Source organism: Lissotriton vulgaris, chromosome 9, assembly GCF_964263255.1.
Source record: "Lissotriton vulgaris chromosome 9, aLisVul1.2, whole genome shotgun sequence".
Taxonomy (NCBI): domain Eukaryota; kingdom Metazoa; phylum Chordata; class Amphibia; order Caudata; family Salamandridae; genus Lissotriton; species Lissotriton vulgaris.
Genome location: NC_141697.1, coordinates 654,541,265 through 654,563,934, shown reverse-complemented (window position 1 = coordinate 654,563,934; position 22,670 = coordinate 654,541,265). Strand labels below are relative to the sequence as shown.

At 49.0% G+C, this 22,670-nt stretch overlaps 1 protein-coding gene across 1 annotated transcript in view; it reads right to left on the bottom strand.

Annotated features, from left to right (window-relative positions):
* LOC147692051 (ephrin type-A receptor 7-like) overlaps positions 1-22,670 on the bottom strand; it is a 228,622-nt gene that overhangs the window by 5,412 nt on the left and 200,540 nt on the right. The window contains exons 12-14 of the mRNA XM_086938359.1: positions 20,270-20,379; positions 11,369-11,528; positions 10,498-10,634 (exon numbers count right to left, since the gene is read on the bottom strand). Coding sequence (XP_086794485.1) covers positions 10,498-10,634; positions 11,369-11,528; positions 20,270-20,379 — 407 coding nt within the window. The remainder of the gene's footprint in view (positions 1-10,497; positions 10,635-11,368; positions 11,529-20,269; positions 20,380-22,670) is intronic.

The following is a 22,670-nucleotide window of genomic DNA, read 5'->3' as shown; positions in this document are numbered from 1 at the left end:
GTTCCATCCAGCGAAGAAGGAGAAGATGTGGCTGCCTACCTGGGGGCCCTGTTTCGTGACATCCTGGGAGAATCTGAAGACTTCACGATCCGAATTGATAGGGCACACAGAGTGGGCCGACCCCGGCGAGCCTCGGCGCCTCCTCCAGACATTTTAGCCTTCCTGTCGGACTTCCCTTTGAAGGAGCGGATTCTCCGTGAGGCCAGACGACAGCAGCCTTTACGTTTCCGAGACCACCAAGTGGCTCTGTACCAGGACTTGTCCGCAATAACGCTGCAGAAACGGAAGCCCTTTAAAATTGCTACGGATTTTTTGAGGGAACATGATACACAGTACTCTTGGGGTCATCCCTTTAGACTCATCTTCCGCTGGAATGGGGCTCTACACCAGCTCCGGTCTCTCCAGGACGTTTGCGGAGTGCTGGGAATCACCGCGACAGACGCAGACACTCCAGCGCCTCGTCGTAGGCGAAGCACACGGGACGGCTGGCTGCCGGCCCGAGGGCGATGATCCCCGCCGCCACCCACGAGACCCGACTCACCTACGATTCGGGCGGAAATGACCAGCGCCATACAAGAAGCTTCCAGGACCACGGCGGCTGGTGATGTGGCCTTGACGGCTTGAACATACTCCGGGGGGAGATTGCAGTAGCCTTATCTTCATTGCCGGTGCGGGGGTTCCGGGGGTAGGGGGGTGGCGGGAGCACTGGGGGTTGTGGCTGGACGTCCACTTGACTAACTTTCCACAGCCTTGTTCGTTGAGGACCAGACTGGGACAATGAAGTACTATGCATGGTTGGGGATGCGGGGGTGGGCGAGGGGGCTGAATGGGGAAGTTTGGGGTTTGGGAAGTTCACTGGACGACAAGGAGGATGGGGTGGCGTTGGGCTCCAGGGTGGGTGTTTTCACAGTTGGGGGGGAGGGGATACGGGGACTGTACTGTGCTATGATGTCATTTGCTTTCACTGTGTGCTGCGGCTGCGTTCTGTTGCCTTTGAATTTCGCTATGCGGGCCGAGCCCGACTTGCTGAGCGCTACTGGTACTCTCCTCACTGATGGCCCTTAAGATTGTCACCCTGAACGTGAAGGGGCTGAATAGTCCGGTCAAACGAAGGGCTGTGCTGTCCCTACTTGATGACACACAGGCAGACATTTGTCTTCTGCAGGAGACCCACCTTTTAGCTAAGGACTGCCACAGACTACGATCCCCTAAATTCCCCACACAGCTCTTCTCTTCCTGCACTTCCAAAACAGCAGGGGTGGCGATCATGGTGTCTAGGAAGTTCAAGGGGGAGATACTACACAAGGTAGCGGAACAAAAGGGGAGGCTTCTAGCTTACAGAGTCAAGATGGGAGGTCTGGTGTTCACTGTAGGCTCGATATATAGCCCCAACGACCATCAGGAACAGTTTTTGAACAGGGCACTGGAGGAAGTGACAACTACCCCTGACAGACACATTGTTATTGGAGGGGACCTGAATATGGTCTTCGACACGTCCCTAGACAGGTCAGCGCAAAGACGACTGCAGACGGGGGAGCTCTCACACTCGATTAGGTCCCGCCTGGAGGAATTGGACCTGCATGATGTATGGCGCCGCCTCCATCCCACGGCTTGTACCTATTCCTACTACTCCCACGCCCACAAATCCTATGCGAGACTGGACCATCTCCTGGTGACGGGTCCGATGTTTGAGCTGGCCTCGGCCGCTGATAGAGGGGTCCTGTCCCTCTCTGATCATGCCCCGGTGGAGGGCACTTTCCAACTACCTCCTGTGTCTCCCTCACGGGGGATCTGGCATCTCAGGGACACTCTGCTGCACAAACAATCGGTAGTGAAACATATCCGTGAGTCAATTGACGAATACAAGCATCACAATGATAACGATGAAACCACCCGCGCAACACAGTGGGCCGCCTTAAAGGCGGTGCTCCGCGGCGAGTTTATTGCAGCCTCCTCAGCGGAGAATAGAGACCGACAGCTTAAAAAAGATGAACTTACACGCAAGGTGAGGGAGCTGGAACAGGTGCATCAGCGGACAGGAGCCCCTCGAGTCTGGAGGCAACTTAAAGCCGCCAGGAAGCTCCTATCCGCGCTCGACATGGACAGGGCAGAGTACGCAGTACTACGCCTGAAACACAAATACTACACTGGCGGAGACAGGTGTGGCCGGCTCCTCGCGAATAAGCTCCGCATACAACATCAGCAGCATCGGGTGAAAGAACTGTCGGTTCCCGACGGAGGAACAGTCACAGAGGATGGCCAGATTGCGGAAGGCTTTCGCAGATACTACACCGATCTCTATACGGGTGCCCCCCCCTCAACGCAAGCCTAGACTGACTATCTGGAGTCGGTAACTCTCCCCTCCCTCACGCCGGACCAGGCCCAGCATCTTGAGCGGGAGATTCGGATTGAGGAGGTGGTCACGGCCATTTCCTGACTCAAACACGGGAAAGCTCCGGGACCCGATGGTTTCATACCTCTCTTCTACAAAACATTCTGCCAAGATCTGGCGCCACTGCTGACGCGCCTGTTTAACTCATTCTCTGAACCGGGTGCTATCCCTCCGGAGTTCCTCCAGGCGACAGTGTCAGTGATCCCTAAACCGGGCAAGGACCGGACCGAGTGCGGCTCCTACCGCCCGATCTCGCTCCTGAACGTGGATCTGAAGCTATACACCAGTATCCTTGCGGCGCGTCTGGCACTCCACCTACCGGGTATGGTTGACCCGGACCAGGCCGGGTTTGTCCCAGGCAGGCAGACAGTTGATAATACTAAAAGGGTGACCCACATACTGGAGAAGGCCTCCCGGATTCCCGGGGAACGCATGCTCCTCTCTATAGACGCGGAGAAAGCGTTCGATAGAGTGCACTGGCCTTACCTAGAGAAAGTGTTGTGTAAAATCGGCATAGGAGAGAAGTTTCGGCACCTGATATTCAACTGCTATAGATTCCCGTCTGCAGTGGTGAGAGTGAACGGTTGCAGCTCCCAGAAGTTCGCGATAGAGAGGGGCACCAGGCAGGGGTGCCCGTTATCGCCGCTGCTCTTTGCCCTTTATATGGAGCCGTTTGCTCAGAGGGTTCGCCAGAACCCTGATGTGACAGGCGTCCGCATGGGGGAGTTTGTCCACACCCTTAGCCTCTACGCGGACGACGTGATCTTGACGCTCGATGACCCTAGGAGGTCGCTGCCTGCTTGTATTGAGGAGCTGGAAACCTTCACGACTGTGGCAGGATTTAAGGTGAACTTTGGGAAATCAGCAGCCCTCGACATCTCGCTGTCTGACACCACTAGAGCTGACTTGCAGAGGCTCTTCCCTCTGAGCTGGTCTAAGGACCAAGTGCCCTACCTGGGAATTCTTCTAGCGCCCTCTCTTCCTGCCATGGTCACAGCTAATTACACGGCCTTAAGCAAGAAAATTAAGGAAGAACTGACCCGTTGGGACACAGGCACATTGTCTTTGCTGGGCAGAATAGCCGCGGTGAAAATGACCCTTCTACCGCAAGTCTTGTATCTCTTTCGGGCCCTCCCGTTACAACCCCCTAAGGGGTGGCTCAGACAAGCCCAGTCTGATATTGCACGCTTTGTATGGCAAGGCCGTAAACCCAGGCTCAAAAGAACCTTATCCACGCTGGCGCCTGAGTCCGGGGGGCTTGGCATACCGGACTTACACAAATATTTCCAGGCTACACAACTACGCTACCTAGTAGAGTGGAGTCGTTGGGAATCTGATAAACACTGGTTGTTTCAGGACCAGGCGGTGGCGGGCAGAACACTGCAGGAAGTGCCCTTCCTACGCCGAGCCCACCGACCTCCCAACCTCTATGCGTCTTTCGTCACACGGGTTCCGCTCCAAGTGTGGGATGCCGTGTCTTCCAAACATGAACTTACCACCTTTCCTTCCCCGTTTACGCTGATACTCGGAAACCCGGACTTCAGCCCTGGTATGGAACCTGGAGCCTTTGCGCTCTGGCGTGCGGCCCGGTGCTCTGCCTTATTTCATGTGTACGGCCCAGAAGGCGTCGTCTCCTTCCAGGACCTTAGACGGGACTTCGGCCTGCCCGAGACGGAACGCATGAGATACATGCAGGCTCGTCACTGGGCGCTCCAACCGCAGATACGTGCCTTGGCGGACCGGAAGCTCATGCCTTATGAAAGGTGGCTAGCTACACGCTCCTCAGACGCCAGGCTTATCTCAGATCTCTATAAACTCTTGCAGCCCCCCACTTTTCATATCTACAATCCCGGACGAGAGCGCTGGGAACGAGAGCTGGGGCGATCGCTAAGCCACACTGACTGGGACCACATCTCTTACCGGGCACGACACTCTGCTTATCACTCTGGGCTCACTGAAACATTCACCAAACTATCCACTTACTGGTATCGCACCCCCGAGAAACTTCATGAAATGAACCATACCATTCCACGGACCTGTTGGCGAGACTGTGGACAGACTGGCACACTCACTCATATACTATGGGAATGCCCCCTACTGACTCCCTACTGGGAAGAAGTTTTGAATGAGATAGACCGGTGCTTTGACATTGAATTGCCCCGCTTCCCTGCCTATGTTCTGATAGGTTTGCCAAATGGCTTGATGTACCCCCTAAGATCTAAGAAAGGCAGGCAGATAGCGATTGCCCTGGGCTCGGCGATTCAGAACATACTCATTCACTGGCGCACTACCACGCTCCCTACTGTTGTTGGTTGGCTACATAGACTGTGGCATGTCCTAGGAATGGAGAAGATGTCCCTGGTGGTGGCGGGGGATGTGGACACATTTGAAGAGCTGTGGCTGCCATTCCATACATTGTTACAGTCAGAATTTAGGGAAATTACCTGTCCTAGATACCTCAGACTGCTACGGCTGACGTCCCAGTCAGCCCCGTCCAACTGAACTGCCTGACATGATAGCTAGGGGGGAATATTGGATGACTATGCTGCTATGGTGGGGAGAGGAGAGATCGTTAGCACAGTACAGAGGGTGGGGGGAGGGACTCGGGAGGGGAGGGAGGAGGGCAGTTGGTTGAGAGGGTATTGTTTTCCTTTTTTTGGTTTGTCCCACCCGCAGGTGCACTCGCCATAAGGAGCCGGAGCATGGTGTGCCCAACACACTATACGAGCGTATCGCAAGTCTGTAACGAACTGTTTGCACTATTCCCGGTGGGACACCTGTGATTATTTGTCTGTATTGTTTCCTTTTTCTTTCAATGCTGCAATAAAATACTTTAAACCTAAAGGTTGGACCTCACCAAAGGCCTGCCATTCACCTTACACAACAGAATCATCTGCAGTTCCCCTCCTCGCCCAGGGCCAGACTGGGAACCAAAACCAGCCCTGGCAAAGTGTTCGGCAGCCCCCCCAGCCCCCGGGGGGGGTTAGGGGTGCCCCCAGGCGCGCCAAATCGGCCCCACCCATGCGGCTCACCGGGGGAATGCCCGTACCCGCTACGGCCAGTCCGGCCCTGTCCTCGCCCTACCACCTACGAAAGGGCACGTCTTCAGGAAATCTAAACAGCATCCCCTTGCTGGTACAGTCCTGCATTTCAGTGTCTGGATCTCCATCCTCCAGTCCCAGGAATGCAGGCAACACACTTCCACTGACTGGTGAAGGTGTACTCGCTCTCCAGCTTCTGCCATGTCAAACCAGAGGCATCCCAAATGGTTCCTACTCTGCTTTACAATGAATATTGTGTGACAAAATTTGAGAAGACATCTGCTCCAGCATTAGCAGAATCCTAGTAGCACCGCACACTAACCGCCAGACTCCACGACACCGGCATACAGAGAACTGCCCAAGACTAGATCCACTCCTTCCTCACCAGCAAAGCCCAAAGAATCAGACACATGCCCTTCCTCTCCGAACCCACAGAGATCAGCTGGGGAGTACACCGAGGATCCTCACTCAGCCACATACTCTTCAACATCTATATGGCCCCCCCCTCACTACCATCGTCAGCAAACACGGACTCAGCATAATATCCTATGCCGAGGACACCCAGCTCATCCTCTCCCTCACCAAGGAACCTGACATTACCAGACTGGGTTTCCAGGAAGGAATGAAAGACGTTGCATCCTGATGAGCAGCAGCTGCCTGAAGCTCAACTCAGAAAAAAACAGTAGTCCTCGTCCTTGGACCCAACCCCTCCGCATAGGACAACACCTGGTGGCTCACCGTCCACGGCAACCCTCCCACACGCACGGACCACGCCCGCAACCTCTGCTTCATACTCAACTCCTCCCTCACCATGAACTGGCAGGTCAACGCTGTATCTTCCACCTGCTTCAATGCCCTCTGCATCCTCCACAAGACCTTCAAATGCACCCCCCTCCCCCAAATCCAGAAAGAACGTCACCCACACACTCATAACCGGCAGACTGACTACGGGAACGCCCACTATGCCGGAAACAACAAATCTCTACTTCTCAGTCGCCATACCGTCCAGAACGCCGCAGCCAGACTTGTCCTCGCCATTCCAAAACAAGACCACATCCCCAGCACCTCGAGACCTCGACTGGCTCCCTGTCGAAAAGAGAGTGACTTTCAAGCTGCTCACTCATGCCTATAAATCCCTCCACAACACTGGGCCCCAACAACTCAACAAAAGAATCTCCTTCTGCGCACCAAAGAGAAACCTCCGCTCCGCCGACCTTTCCCTGGCCAAAATCCCACACATCTGCAGAGCCAGAGTGGGAGGAAGAGTGTTCTCCTACATGGAGGCCAAGACCTGGAACAAACTCCCCCTCAGCATTAGACGAGCCCACACACTGCAAGCATTCAGGAAGAGCCTCAAGACCTGGCGCTTTACAAATACCTGATTGATTGATTGAATCCCTTTGAAGGTTTGCGCCTAGCTGTTATGTTAAGTTTCCAACCCCTGAATCATTCAGAGGTCCTTGCTGTAGATGCAGTATAAAGATTGTCTAGCATTGCAGAGACTGTTCACCCAAATCTAGTGCCTATCAAAGGTACCGAATTTAGCACAATGGTCACATGAAAATGATGTTATCATTGCTTCTGTCTAGAGTCTTGTATCCTCATATTGCATGCTTTCTCAAAAACCGCCCTCTTGATTAATAAAATCCAACATTAAAAACTGATCTGTTTACGTAAAATTTCTGATGAGAGCCTCTCCTTTTACCTTCAAATGACTATCTTCTTCCTTTGCATGCCTTTTCTCTCTGAGCACAACCTTCTCTAAGTCACTTGCAAGTTTGCCATCTCTATTAAAGTATTTCAGCAATTTGCACACAGCTCCTCTCAAAGATCTCAACCTCTTGTATTATAAAAGTCACAAGCATGCAAACAAACAACATCTGACCTCTTCTAGCTCATCTATTAACCCTACAAACGTCTGCACCCAGCCCAAACGATAACACTTAACTCCCATTACCTTAATCTACCATTAAGAAACTGGAGTAAGTGCATGGAATGGTTCACTTGAACGCACAAGTTTAATCCCAAAAACCAACAGTAACAAATAACACTGGATTAAGCAATAATCTTGGCTTCTGGAGCAGCATGCTGCCTTGCATAAAGCACTTCAACGCCTATTCAGGGGTAGTAAGCACTATATAAATCCAATTATAATTACTAGGCATGCATTGCGATCCATTGAGAGTCGCAGTGCCAGCTGGCAATGTGCCACGCTTCCGGCTACGGCCAGATTGGCCATACCGGTCACTGGGTTTTTCCTCGTGGGCTGGCATGTGAGGGTCATTTTTACTGCTGGTGGAGGCCAGTTCTGTTGTTGGGCCGGGCTATCCATGGTTCCTGCCAGCAGCCCTTCAGCGTTTCACAATACAAAGCTAAAAAAATGGTTTTAAAGCATGCTGGTCAGACCACGCTTGCTTCAGAACAATTTGTTTTTGTATGTATTTGATTCCTACCTTCTGTAGAGTTGCTTCAAGCAGCATTGATATTCAGAGGAGCAAGACACCTCAAAATTCAAAAGTCTTGAATTTTTTATCATTGCAAACACATTTCACTTCACTATATTAAATGATACCATTGCATTGTCTGACAATTAATTGGAAAGGATTGTAATCATGAACTTAGAAACACTGATGACCATCCACCACCGCCCTAAAAATGATGCTAATAGTGAACCTAGAGGAAAGCCTGTTGTCTTTTGCACCCCAGATGTGGCCTAAGGTGTTATTATAGATGTAGTAGAGTGATATAATAGCCTTTTGTTTTTGTGCAATGCACGCCCTGAACTGATTCATATAAATGTGAGCTCACATGAAGATGAAGAAAGAGGCAAGATTTTTGAAAAAGATAGAGACTCTGACGACCCGGCATGCAGATCAGAGACGCTATATTTTGGACTTCTCAAGCTGCGATATTGAAAAACACAGAGTTACGCTGTTTACCCAACTTTCAGCTGCTCCATAACCATTCAGTGGAAAGTTTTCTCTGTATACCATACTAAAGATTTGATTCAATCAACTTGATGTCCTTGCCGCCCATCTAAATTTGAAAATATCTTTCGTGAAATTTCAGGGAGTTTTTTTACAGCAATGAAATGCTCTGTCCTGATGATGGTCTTCATGACGACTGCATATTAGACCGAAACATCGACACCTCCATCATCTCCAAAACGTTGCACTGTCACCAACCTACGACCTTTGTTTATTAATTATATTGGTTTGTTTGTCATACCTACCAGGAGTTGATGTTTTAGCTGTGAACTGTAGTGTTATTATCATCTATACCTCTGTTCTCAGTTTTTTGCTTGGATTTATTTCTTTATATCTGTCTCCCAAGATGTCAATTGATTGCTTCATCATTAAATATATATAAAAATGTTTCAGAAATATAACTCACTATCTCCGTGTGTTTTTCCTTCCTTTGATTAATTCTACTTACTGATTTAATGTGATACTCTGTTGATACACTTGAGTCTGTTACATATGTACGACTCACAACTAGGATTTATTGTTTCCAAAAACTAATCCCTTGTAGCACATTGTGTCTTCAAATATTCATTGCCCAAGCCTACAAGGGTTTATTGGGTCTCCCCTGCCTTTAATACGCAGCCATAGAATCGCATAATTTCAGTGGCCCTGACTATGACACAGCATAACTTTCCCGCCAAACCTTGTAAGCGTGCCTCTCTGTGGTTAAGGATGCCACAGCCTATTACCCTGTATATGGTCAAACTTAGGCTAGTGAAGACATTGCTTTACAAAGCTGGAGGTTGTGCTACTTCAATGGGCCACGAAAATTCCATGGACATGTTAAAGTTGCTACATTTCCTAGTGCGCCGCTGTCGGGTTGCAAAAGTAGTATCAAAACCAGATCCTCACTGGCTGAGATGCCGTTTGCCCAAAGACTGAAGCATTGATCTGAATATGCGAGTGGGTGGCTAAGGAGGCCTAGCACCCAGACCAGTGTGCCAGTTTGTCTTCTTCCTGATCCAATGGTGTTTTTGATGGACAGGGTGTTGTGGACCTGGTTGCCAATGGGCATCAGGGCCTCAGCGGAACACAGATATAGGCTCTGATTACCTCTAGCATTAGGGAGAGCATGCAGGTACATTGGGTTGGATGGTGGCCTGCACATATGGCACACAATGTAAAAGACTGTGGCACAGAGTGTGGCTTCAGCTATTTTCACCCTTTGCCCATTACCAATGGTGAGTGATGGTCACGCTTTGTGATAGAAGGAAGGAGTGGGATGTAGATCTGTAAACTCATGCTGTGCCACCATGTGACACACAATATCAGCTCCCCTCACATGGTCTCCTCCCAGTGAAGAGCCAATATCACACAGTGGAACAAAAGATGAGCTGGGAATCCCTTCAAGGAGAGGGTATCCAACTTATGCTGGATGCCATGCGTTGCTGAAGTCTCTTTCGGAGCATGAAACCTCCTCAGATCTTTGGCCGCAGTCTTAAAAGCTTTTGTGGGTATATTTGATGGAACGCTTGGGGGCAGGTAGAAGTGCTTCAGGCTGTGCTTGACACAAAGTCCCACCCCTCCAGGACCCCACCAGACGCACAGTCAAATTCTCCTAGAAGTCGACTGGTCTGGGGATGTGCAGACTGAAGGGCCAAAAATAGTCCAATGGGATTAGTGGGGCAAGGAGTGAGGAATCGGTAGTGGCCTATTTGGCTGCCATTACTTCACTCTCTCCAACTGAGCAGCACGAACACCAACAGGGCATGGGCTTTTGTAACACTTAATGAAAAGCCTAAAGTCATGAGATACGCATGCAATGTTGGGTCCAATCATAAGGCCAGCTGGCGTGCCACGTTTAAGTGAACTGAATATTTCTTCACTCATTACTTGCATCATTACTTCCTGGTACTGAGCGCAAAAGTACAACTACTTTAATATTTCTCATTTGTCCCTTAAGTCCCTGCCCCAATGAATGAGAACATCTCTGAAGAACTGGACAGCGACATGATGTATCAAACAACTACAGAGCTACAGAATGCATAGTAATACATTTATCAGAACATGACTTCCTTACTGGGATACTTCAGAAACTTACAACTCATCTGGGCACCTTGGGGGCTTCTCCATGCGATGTCCCCCCTGTAGGTGCAGGTACATTTCATGGTTCTGCACGCCTGGGTATGGGGTCTTCCCACAGGACAATACTTCCCACATGGTGACTCCAAATGACCACTAAGGAAAAACAAACAGATGGACCTGAAGTGTTGCAAGGGTGAACATACAGAAAATCAGGCAGCAGCATGAGGGCCTCAGATCTGGGACAGGGTTGGAGTTTCTGCAGCTCACTCACACCAAAGAGGAAAGGCACAGGGCTAGAGAGAGGAAAGAGGTAGACATCAGAGCTAGACATCCATCTTTAGTGAAGATAAACTCCTAGGGAGAAACACTGACAATCCAGGGAAAGAGCGACCACTTCTTAATTTGAGCTGGTGGTTTCTGGGGCTGGGGATCAGCACTTAAATGTCAATACTGGTTCTTGTGACAGTCTGCCACAAGGTGGCATTGGCTATATACATTACAAATGACTATTACCTGCTGCCCAAGCCATTCTCATAGCTTTGGGGGCCTGAAATAGTCTTAATTGTCACACTTGTAGGAGTGTGATGGTTAGTACAGTGGCTTCAAGACGAGAGCCCTGGTACTTATTTTTTTTACAGATTAAGCACTACAGTGCCTTAAGGGAAAATCAAAACCAGCACTAGTGTTGGCAACACACAGCACACATAAAGATGCGGACAAGAGCAGGCGGACAAAGGCCAAGAGCCTGGTGCTCTTCAAAGAAGCAGCACTAGTGCAACATGTTCAAAACAAAGGCGACCCAAGCACAGAGTCAGGAAGGATGAACAGAACAAACAGTGTAACGCACCAGGCATTAGTGCCACTCGTTAAAAAAAAGAGCAGTTTACCACATCCGTTTTGGGTGAATAGATGCACTCTGTGATGCTTTCGATTGCCATCCACTTCACCGGCATCCGCGACACCACACCCTGCCGGTAATAATCCTTGCTGTAGACTTTTCTGGAGAGTCCAAAGTCAGCCACACACACCCGCAGGTCTTCCCGCAACCTTTTAGGACAAAAGTATAAACAAACAAAAATGTAAGCACATGCCTCCCATCCGCCAACTACACCTGTAATGCAGAACTCCCCTTTCGCTTATCTTTGGCAGTACTCTCCCCAGTTTCACCACTGGGGACTAGATGTACCACTGAGGAATAGATGTACCACCAAGGAATAGATGTACCACTGAGGAGTTGATGTACCACTGAGGAATAGATGTGCCACTGAGGAATAGATGTACCACTGAGGACTAGATGTACCACTGAGGACTAGATGTATCACTGAGGACTATCTGTACCACTGAGGACTAGCTGTACCACTGAGGACTAGCTGTACCACTAAAGAATAAATGTGCCACTGAAGAATAGATGTGCCACTGAGCAATAGATGTACCACTGAGCAATAGATGTCTATGAACACTAATTAGTGCAGACATGACAACCCACTGAGCATGAAAATGTAGTCACGTTTGATAATGACCAACAAATATGCAAATATTTGTATAATGTTGTGTAATAAATGTCCTGTGACATGCAGCTTGTAGGTTGGCCTGATATTCATAGTGAATATCTTGAAAAGCTGACTTGATTTGTCACTTAGTAAATAATCAAAGGGAGGGAGAGAGAAGATGTTATGTTATGTTATGAATTTTGTATAGGGCACAGCTGCCCCAGCGAAAGGGTGTCCCAGTGCTAACAGGCAGAAGTTGGGAGGCTACTAACAGATGACAAAACTTATAGCAAAGGAAAAATGTGTGCTTTAATGGCCTTGTGGAATGCCAGGTAGGTGTCACTGCTATGGATGTGCGCAGGAAGAGAGTTCCAAAGTTTTGCAGCCAGGGTGCGGAAGGAGTGTCCTCCTGCACGCACCTTCCTCACTCGAGGAACAACCACCAAATGCTGGCCATTAGATCGTAGTTGGCGAGTGGGTGTATAAGGTGAAAGCAGGTTTGCCAGGATACCTGGGGAGAAAAGATTCATCATTTTATAGGCGATGCAGAGGGACTTTAACTCGATGCGCCTCGCCACCGGCAGCCAGAGAAGTCGGTGGATGACATTGATCGTAGAACAAATTATAGGAAGACCATGGAGAGTTCTTGCAGCCGCATTTTGGACCCTATGCAGATGTAGAGGTTAAGCCTTGTTAACCCCCAGGTAAAGAGAACTGGCATAATCCAGCCTAGACATAATGGAGGCCTGGACGATAACTTGATGGATTGAGGGATAAAAAAAAAACAACAACAGCGGTTTGAGCCCTCGCAAGAGTCCAAAACAGGTCCCCGCAACTTTTTTGGTTTGGACCTGGAAGCTGAGGGCCGAGTCAACCCATACACTCAAGTTTTTAACCACCTGTTTGGGGGCGGGGGCACATCCCAAAGTCACAGGCAACCAGCGCTCACTCCACAGCTCAGTATCTCTCCCTATCAGCAATATCTCAGATTTGCTGGCGTTAAACTGGTGGCAGTTGGCAGTCATCCACTCTGCAACAGCTGCATGATCGGTCCTAAACGTGAGTGCATCCTACGTGGAGTCATCAGAGAGTGCTACTATCATCAGCATATTATACTACTGTTAGTCCTCTGCTCCTGGCCACTGCTGATAACGGTTGGACATACAGGTTGAATAGAGAACCCCTGGTTTGATAGTATGTATTAGGGAGGCAAAAGGAGGTGCTGACACCAGGAAGGTTCTCTCAGAAAGAGAAGAGGTGAACCATCCCAAGACCGGGCCCTCAATGCAAGCCTCCTCCAACTGTTGCAGCAGAATCTTATGGGATACCATGTCGAACATGGCGCTGAGATCTAATAGAACCAGCGCCGAAATGCGTCCAGCATCTAAGGCCTCCATCAGATGTTTGGTCACAGCTAGGAGAGATGGGTCCGTGCTGTGATCCGTGTGGAAACCATTCTGAGAGGAGTCAAGTGTGCTGTTGTATTCCAGGAATCCTGTCAGAGTTAATATAAGCCTCAACAATCTTGGACACCCATGGCAGGAGAGAGATGGGGCGAAAGTTCTCCGGTTTGGCGGTGTGCAATGTAGGTTTCTTTAACAGAGGGACCACCATGGCTTGTTTATAAGCACTGGGGACAGCCGCAATGGACAGGGACATGTTGATCTGCTGACATAGAGGCATAAGGAGCAAAAGCATAATTTCAGAAATTGCTCAGGCTTAAGGGGAATGTAGGAGAACCTGATTTGATCCTGCTACGTAACATACGCAACTCATCTTGGGAGATCGAGGGGAGACTGTAAGAGTGGGGATGGAGAGGGGTCTATGAACGGGACCTTAACTAATCGAGGTGAGGGTAAAGGCCCTATAGATGTTCTCCACCTTCTTGATAAACAAGGCGGCAAGATCCTCACATTGCTGATGAGACGAAATCAAAGGCGCTGTAGATGTCCCTGCCGCTTTGAGATCTTTGAGTATTGAAAAAATACTTTTAGTGGGATTGATGCTACTACTTAATTCGTAAGCAAAGTAGGCCGCCTTTTCCTTCTGAATAGGATCCAGCAAATTCCCCAAAATGACCCAACAAATCAAAACAAGGGGTCCCCAAGAAGTCCTGTCTTTCTGGCCGGTACTAGCATGTGAGTGGTGTTTACTTTAAAACACTCACCCTTCTGGATTTACCACTTCCACAGGTTTATAAAACCCATTGAAATAACAGAATGGAGCCTAAGCAAAAATGTTCCCTGCAATTGCTGTAACTTTGTCCAAAGGGTGAAAGTAACCAGATATTAGCCATGAGCACGAGCAGCTGAGCTAACAATTATGGAAACTCATCCAAATGCACAGTAAGGATCTGAGGTTTAGTTTAGATTTTCATTTAGAAATTCATCCAGATTGCCTGCTTTTGCACACCTAATATTTAGGTAATAATTCATACAATGAAATTGCCTTCACGGAAAGAGAATGGGTATCATACAGAGAGAAAAGAGTAAATAAGGGTAGACTGAAAATAAGGGTGAGTAGAAAAAAAAGGTCTTGGGACAAGTTCCTGGATCGGTACATGAATCTATTTAAATATTGCATCCGATTGGGGGGCGCTAGGTGGCGCGCTTGCGGAATGGCTGCAGTCCTGTGAGGCTCCTGCAGTCCGGAACGGAATCCTGCAATTATCCTGTGTTTTTTGTCCACAAAAGCGTGTAACTTCCATGTCCGCTGATCGCTGGTAATGTGCTGGAGCGGGCGGTGCGGATATGGCCTGGTTCTGACGCTCGCCGAACCCTGGCTGGCTGCTGCTTGGTGCCCACGACAGGAGCTGTCCTGAGGCTCGGAGCTCTGAGGCAGGTATGGAGCTCACGCGAGTCCCGGGGATCCCACGTGGGGACGGGCCGGACTGCTGCCCTGATCGGCGCTCCCAGAAGCTGTACTGCGGTGAGTGCCACTGAGCTACTGGAGGGTCGCCTGCCGCTGTACCAGCAGAGCGGATACACAGCGACAGTGAAAAAGCCTGCTGCTCGAATACTGCCAGGCGCCTGAACAATACCCCTGAGTGCCTCGACCTGCAGGCAAAATGGCGGCGGCCATTACACAGCATTGACTCTCCCGTCCCGGGGCAGTGACTGGTGCTACCCGCGCTCAGTCTAAAGGCACAACCCCTCAGGGCTCTGAGGGGCTGGAGGCACGGGGGTGCCCTTCCATACTTCTTATATCTGAAGCCGACGACAACTGCATCCGAGGGCTGCCACCTGCGCCACACACCACCCTTTCCCTGGCCTGGTGTCGCCATAGAGCGAAGTGACATTTGATTGGATAGCTAACACACAATCTAGATGATCTATGATAGCTACCTGGTGGTTCATATATTCTACACTGCCGTTTTCCTGCGTTGGGAACACTGGGAGGTGCATACGGGTGACCTGTTTTCAACAATATTGCCGCTCTGACTACCTGGCGGCTGTCTGTTCCTGTGTGCCACAGCATCTGGTCTTCACAGCGGGGTAACATATAGAGGCAATTCTGAAGCATTACAGCCGTTGGCGAAACACTGCGCCGGCCCTGACTGCACCACGTGGCGTGGTGAGACACGACATGGATAAATTGGATGCCCGCCAGCTGCAACTTACTTTCGAATCCAAAAGGGGTGCGAAGCAGGGTCCTGTGGCGCCAGAGAGCGGAGACCAGGAGATAGCTAGTCGTCGAAGAAGCAAGATGCATTTTGGATTCAGGAGGATCAGTGGCAGTGATCCTCCTGGACCTTAGTGCAGCTTTTGACACTGTTAACCATCAAGTGTTACTTCAACGGCTGTCAGACTTCGGAGTGCGGGGGATTGCGCTGAAATGGCTGAGGTCATTTCTTAGCGATCGGACTTTTCAGGTCTGGGAAGGTGGCGCACGATCGGCATCCACCCACCTCCATTGTGGAGTGCCGCAGGGCTCCTCTTTGAGCCCCACATTATTTAATGTGTACATGGCCCCCTTGGAGAATGTGGTGGCTCCATTTAACATCAAAATCGTGAGCTATGCCGATGACACCCAGTTGGTGTTTGCCCTTTCCCAGGCCACAGAAAATCCCGAGGTGCTGCACTCCTGCCTATCCAAAGTCCATACTTGGATGGGGGAATCAGCACTAAAGCTTAACGGTTCAAAGACCGAAATAATGCTGATGGGGAAGAAAAGTCCCTCACTCCCCCTGGCTGCCTGGCCTAGTTGTCTGGGATCCCCTCCCAAACCCAAGGCTGAGATCAAGAGCCTCGGTATTTGGATGGAGCAAGATCTCTCCTTTAGGACCCAGGCTACTAAACTGGCAGGTGTCTGTTTCGGCCTTCTCCGATCTGTGCGCAAAGTGCTGCCCCTGCTTCCATTTCCATCCCGGAAGCTTCTGATCCAGGGCCTGATTATATCAAGATTGGATTTCAGCAATGCAATCTATCTGGGCGCCCCTGAGGCCACTCTGAACAAACTACAGAAAGTTCAGAATGCGGCGTCACGAATGCTTAACAGCATCTCTATGTCACGGTCGGCTAAACCCGCATTGAGGGCTTTGCATTGGTTACCGGTGCGAGAAAGGGTGAAATTTAAATCTCTCTGCCTTGCACATCAAATCTTGCTAGGTAAAGGCCCCCCCGCCCTACAAAAGCTGGTGACCCCCTACAAGGCAAGTAGAACACTCCGCTCAGACCAAAAACATCTACTCAAGATCCCTAGGGTTAAAAAGGCCCGTTCAGGAGGTAGGAGATTCTCCGTAAAGGTCGCAACCCTTTGGAACTCACTTCCTTTAAGTTTGCGCTCTGAGCCATGCCTTTTGCGTTTTCGTAAACACCTGAAAACTTTTCTCTTTTATTAACCGCAGTTCCTCCTACTCCCTTAAGCATTATTCTGTTTGGTTAAGCGCTGGGATGCTCCAGGGTAACCATGCGCTATACAAGACTGTCTTAATAATAATAATATTAATAGCTGGAAGCAAAGCCTGTAATTTAGCCATGGATATGCAAACTATCCTCACTGAAATGCGACAAGGTTTCGCCACAGTGGTCGACAAGGTGGACACCATCTCCAGTCGCATAGACACCATGGCCGGTAGACTTGACACTCATGACACCCGAATCAAAGAGGCAGAGCAAAGGATTTCGGATACAGAGGATGTCACGGTACAACTACGTAATGCTGTTGCGCAGATGGATAAGCTTATGTGCATTATTGATGCCAAAAATGAGGACATTGAAGCCCGCAGCAGGCGCAATAATGTACGCATACTGGGAATTCGGAGAGTACCAATACTGGACGGATGGAGCTGTATGTTGAGCGTATGTTGGCGGCGATCACGGATGAGGGGTTGCTCTCCCCCCAGTTTATAGTGAAGAGGGCCCATTGCTCACTGGGCCCAAGACCGCCACCTGGTGCCACGCCCAGACCTATCATCGCCCGTCTCCTTAACTACCGAGACCGGGACGTGATTTTTAAAGTGGCCATCGGAAAAGAAGCAACTTACCTATGAAGGCATCACACTCACTATCTTCCCAGACTTCACCGCGCGAGTGCAAGAAGAGAGAAGGAAATTCAATGGAGTCAAGCAAAAGCTCCGGCAGGCGCAAGTGGATTGTGCACTTCTCTATCCAGCTCGGCTCCGAGTGACACATCAGGGAAAACAGGTTATACATACCTCCCCACAATCCGTCGAAAAGTTTTTGAAGACACTGCGGCGGCGAAACCCACAGGACAGAGAGCGAGGAGAAGATGCTGCAGCAGTCCTTTCCGATGTGGAGTGATGTGCGATGACATGATGTGTCTTGTACAATCTGAATGGGGGGCCCTGCTTATCTGGTAGACATCATGGTCCGTCTGGCTCTAGTCATGCTGACCTGCATGGCAACTTATCCTTGGACCCTCCTGGACTGGCCCTGATGCTCTGCTGCCTCCTTAATCCGGGATCGCTATGAGACATTGAGTAGCACATAATAGACCTATTCCGGACACCCCTGTCACTTGCTGGAGGCTGATTCTAGGGTTGGTCTTCTGCCTGGAGACAGGATTTTAGTGTGCCACCTGGGAGTCTGTGTCCCAACGGGAGTACCCCTCTACGCATTATGAAGTTTGTATGTTGGTTGGGAGGGGGGTGGGATTGTACTATGCTGGCATGTTTGGGATGATGTTGGGGACTGAGAAGGGTGCATCGGGATAGGAGGTGTGGTGGGGTTTGGAGAAACATTCATTCTCCATCCCAGCAACAAGGTTCTTTTAACTCTTACTTTGAGGTATAGTAGTGGCAGCCCGAATGCACATGACAAAATGACTGTACTAAATGATGGTTGCGCATCAAATAAGAAAATGTTTGACTTCCATCTGCATTTTGACTGTGCCTACCATGAGAACTGCTAGTGTGAACACTGCCGGGTTTAACTGCACGACATTTAGAGATGAAGCATGTGAGGGAATCCTCCTCCCTGATTGACTGGTTGACGATTGTGTATGAACAGAAGAAGCCATAGACTGTTGTGCACTCGGAGACGCTTTACATATAGCTTATGGTCTACATGAAGGATCAATGCTCGTAACGCAACACCAGAAATGTCCTGATGGCCTCAGAGCTGCTCCTAATGAGGTCTACCTGGTGCTGGGCCATGAGCTGCAAAGTCAGCAGGACACTGTTGCAATTGTTCGATGATCACATCCCATGCAATCCGTTCCCCCGTGAATTAGTTAGTGCATGCCCAAGTGAGCTTTTGGCCTTACTTTAGAGTGGGTTCTTCAGATGCCATGACATTGGGGAGTTTCTAAACTGATTTGATGGTAAAAACAAAAATATAATTAGTGAGCTAGAGAAAGACAAATGGGTGGATGGCTCACAGCCTTAATTAAAAGACCTGCCAAAGCACAGGGTGCCACTGTGTGTCACAAGAAGTCTGCTCCCTTCACACAGCCACCGGGTGAGAAGCGATATCACACAGTGGATCAAAAGGTGGGCTGGAAACTCTGCATTAAGTGGGGTTTCAACTTGATTTTGTTGTCCGTTAAAGGTTCTGAATACACTCCAGGACATCAGTGGCAGACTGAGAACCTTTTGGGTTTTGTGGGTGGGGAATGGAGAGTGAAAGTGCCTCACAAGCAGAGTTTGGCACGAAGCCCCACCCCTCTAAAGCCCCGTCCCCTTCTTCTCACAGGATGAAAAATGTTTAGAAATTGGACGTCTGAATTCAACATGTCACTGTTCCACCTTCTTTGCTTTGTCGTTATTTCTCACTCCTACATCATTATAGATATTACGCTGGGCTACAAATATATTCGTTTTACGTACACGTAACATTTACTTCATAGAACTTGCCTGTGTTTCTTTCAACGTTTATATATCTGTACATACATGCTTTCCGGTGCTTATGCATTTAATGCTGTGATCTAGATTGTTTACTTTCAATTATAAACGTTCATTCAGTAAACCTGGGTGATTATCCTAGACCTTAGATGCAGAATAATATTGTATACACATTGACGTCAGCTCATGGGGTTCTCAAGGCGAGTATTCCCACCATTCTCCGCCTCCTCTGGGAGGGCCCATAGCTTTTGATCAGGGTCGGATTGGCAAACAGGAATACCTGGCACAGCCAGGAGGGCTAGTCTGACAGGTCAGTTTGCGGGCTGGCTTTTTGGCTGCTTGTGGGCTTCAATTATGATGCGGTGGGCCACTGTGTGGAGACAGCACCAATGAATGTAGTCTACCATATCTAGCAAAACAACTATACATCATGTCTTTATAAGATTAGAAGTACCCCGATTTGTGTTCTGGGTCCATTTTTTAGCTATCAAATTCACTAATGGGGGCCTGTGTCTGTTTAATGTACCGGTCGACCCTGCTTTTGAACTGAGGACGGGGTGGGGGAGGGGGTCTGGTGGCAGATTCCAATGTTGCTTTCCCTCAGGTGACCTTGCTCTCCTTTTGGAGCAGTTCATGGCTCCTATTCACCCAGGTGGTTCTCGTGTATCTCCCTTCTAGAGGATATAGGGGAATTGGAGAGTCCCTATATCTCTCTCTCTCTCTCTCTCTCTCTCTCTCTCTCTCTCTCTCTCTCTCTCTCTCTCTCCAAGGAGAAGACTCTGCCTTCCTTGCACTGGGTGAGTTCTTGTCTCACCCTTTTTGGGTCTTAATAGGCAGGAGGGAGTAGGTTCCAGGGAGGGGAATGAGTTTCTATGTTCCTCCCTGTAGCACATTTTCTTCGCTCGTTCACTGTGGGAAAGAACCCTTAAATTTGCTCTCTCTTTCTGGCACAATTTATGATACATTCCCACTTCCTGCCACTGCTACCCACTCACATGCAGTTCCGCGCTGCCAGGTCCCGGTGGATAAGGCCCCTGCTGCTGAGGTATTCCATTCCAGCGGCAATGTCCACGAGGAAGCCCACCAGGATCCGCAGTGGCACAGTCTTGGGGAGAAAAGCAAAGGAATCATGGATGAGATAATTATGCACAATAAAGGAAAAAGCCATACCAAAATGTCATGAAGACACTGTTGCAGAAGAGGCAGCGCTTCAACGGAAAGGATATCAGGAGGAGAACGGTTAGGATCTTGTCAGCGTAGACAGCGAAAAGGCAGAGGTAGCCAGCATCACACTAATCAAATAACTGTGGACCTTTCCAATCCAACGTTTTAGTTATTTCAGACTATGCTTCAGTTTCAAAATCCTACCACTCTGAGTTTTTGAACATCATATCGGATTTAAGAGCACTCTACAAAAACGCTAATCAAGTCGTGACATAGCAGGCATATTGCCGGAAGCACTGGTGATGACTACCGGATGTAGGATGTTCCCTCATCTGGTCAAAAAGCACATGGTCAAAATGTATTTATTCTAGGTTTTCTAGAATAAAAGTAAATGATCCCTAATGAATGTGTATGAATTACAGCAATACATTGAGTTTCCTATATTTTTAAATTATTATTTTTCAAATAATTAAATAACAGTGACTAAAGCGATTAACAGTAACTCCAGTTGGGCCTTTGTCACTTAATTTTTATCTGCCGACCAATGGCAAGGATCAAAACCATTCAAGATTGAGGGAGCCTGCTATATTACAGCTTAGAGGATTCTGGAAAAGTGCTCCCAACAAAGAACTTCATGTTGAATATCTGAGACTTACATTTTCAAGAACATAATCAAGCCTGAACACGGGAAGGGTTGAAGGAATAAAAGTTTACAAAAAATAAGTACAACGAAAAGACCTCCATCAGCAAATTGTAAGCCTTCCTACAGAAAATGGAGGATGGTAGCCGCAAATCCAGACTTTGGGCTCGCAGATACACTTTCCATGAGCGGAGGCTCTATTGTGTGTTAGTGAATTAGGGGTGAGCTGTGTGAGGATGCCACTTCTATCAGCGTGGAATGCAGGGAATGAATGTTCGGTGAGGGTTCTGTGACCACAAGAAGTCTAGCTGTTGGGGTATCTCAGAAGTAGGGATTAGCTGGTATGTCCTGTAGCTCCTGGTGGAGCTTGTTACATGGTACCTATGTACTAGGCAGGACTGGTCATTCAGTCATTCTGGCATTTCCCTGGTAAGCTTCAGGCCATTCAGAGTCGAATGTGGAGCCATTATACAAGCATGAACACACTATTGCCACCTTAGCTCCAGTTGAGTCATAGACACCTACAGAGGGGACATTTTTCACATTTTTGCGGTTGATGATTATGATTTACAGTCGAGCACTGACTAAGTCCCTGATACCTGCAACCTGAAACACAAATAATAAAGAACCCTTGATTGTACCTGTGCCCAAAGATTTTCGTCATTCTGACATCCGTGATGATTTGAAATGATAGAAAAGCTATGATGGCAAAATGATCTGAAGCGAGTGAGAAGCAGATCGCATGACCCACCAGTGTCGCGCCACTAGAAGCCCCTAGAGTTGGTCAGCATTCTAGAACATTATAGTGCTGATGTAGATTTTACTCATGACCACTGTGCATGTAGCTTAGCTGCTGTATTTGCTGTGAGAGAGGGCCTGACTGGAGCTCAAGGTGTCCAGGTGCCAGAGAGCTGCCCAGGAAAAATGGCAAGGGTGGAACATTCTGTGATCCATGGACGGCAATGGGTGATGAGGAGGTGTGTCCCAGAAAGAAAAATATAGAACCAAGCCGAAGCTATGAAGTGGTTTGCTAGAGCGGTCAAGCAAGGAGCTGCAATGGTCTTTAGGGGACAGGGGCCCTGTTGAGTGGAGCCTGCGTTTGTGAATGTTTCATTCAGTAACAGATCCACCTACCATTTTTCTGGTGCAGCTGTGTTGTCAGGACAAGTTTGCACTGGGTTCCTTGCATTCAAGTGACTGTGTGGGTAGGAATTGTGTTGTCAGTGGCATGAGGTGTAGTATGCACATTTTTGGAGACTAGATAGACTGTACGCATGTGCTCCATTTGTGCATGTATGTGGGGCTAATGTGTTTACAGTGTGCTCAGGGGTACTTCCTGTGCTGTGGGTGTTCCCTTTTTGAGGGCCGCGGATGTGGTTGTGTGTTTTAAGGATTATTCTCCGACTGGCAGACGCAAGGATGTTTCCAATGACTGATGACGTTCAAGAAAGAGATCATATATTTACCAAACAGTAGAAGCTGAGAATTTCTCTAGTGACTTTAGACAGGGGCGTAGCTTAGACAGTGAGATTTGGGTGGGGGTGGATCTCAAATTTCACAGATAACAAAGCGGTGGGTGGTAGGGTGGAGGG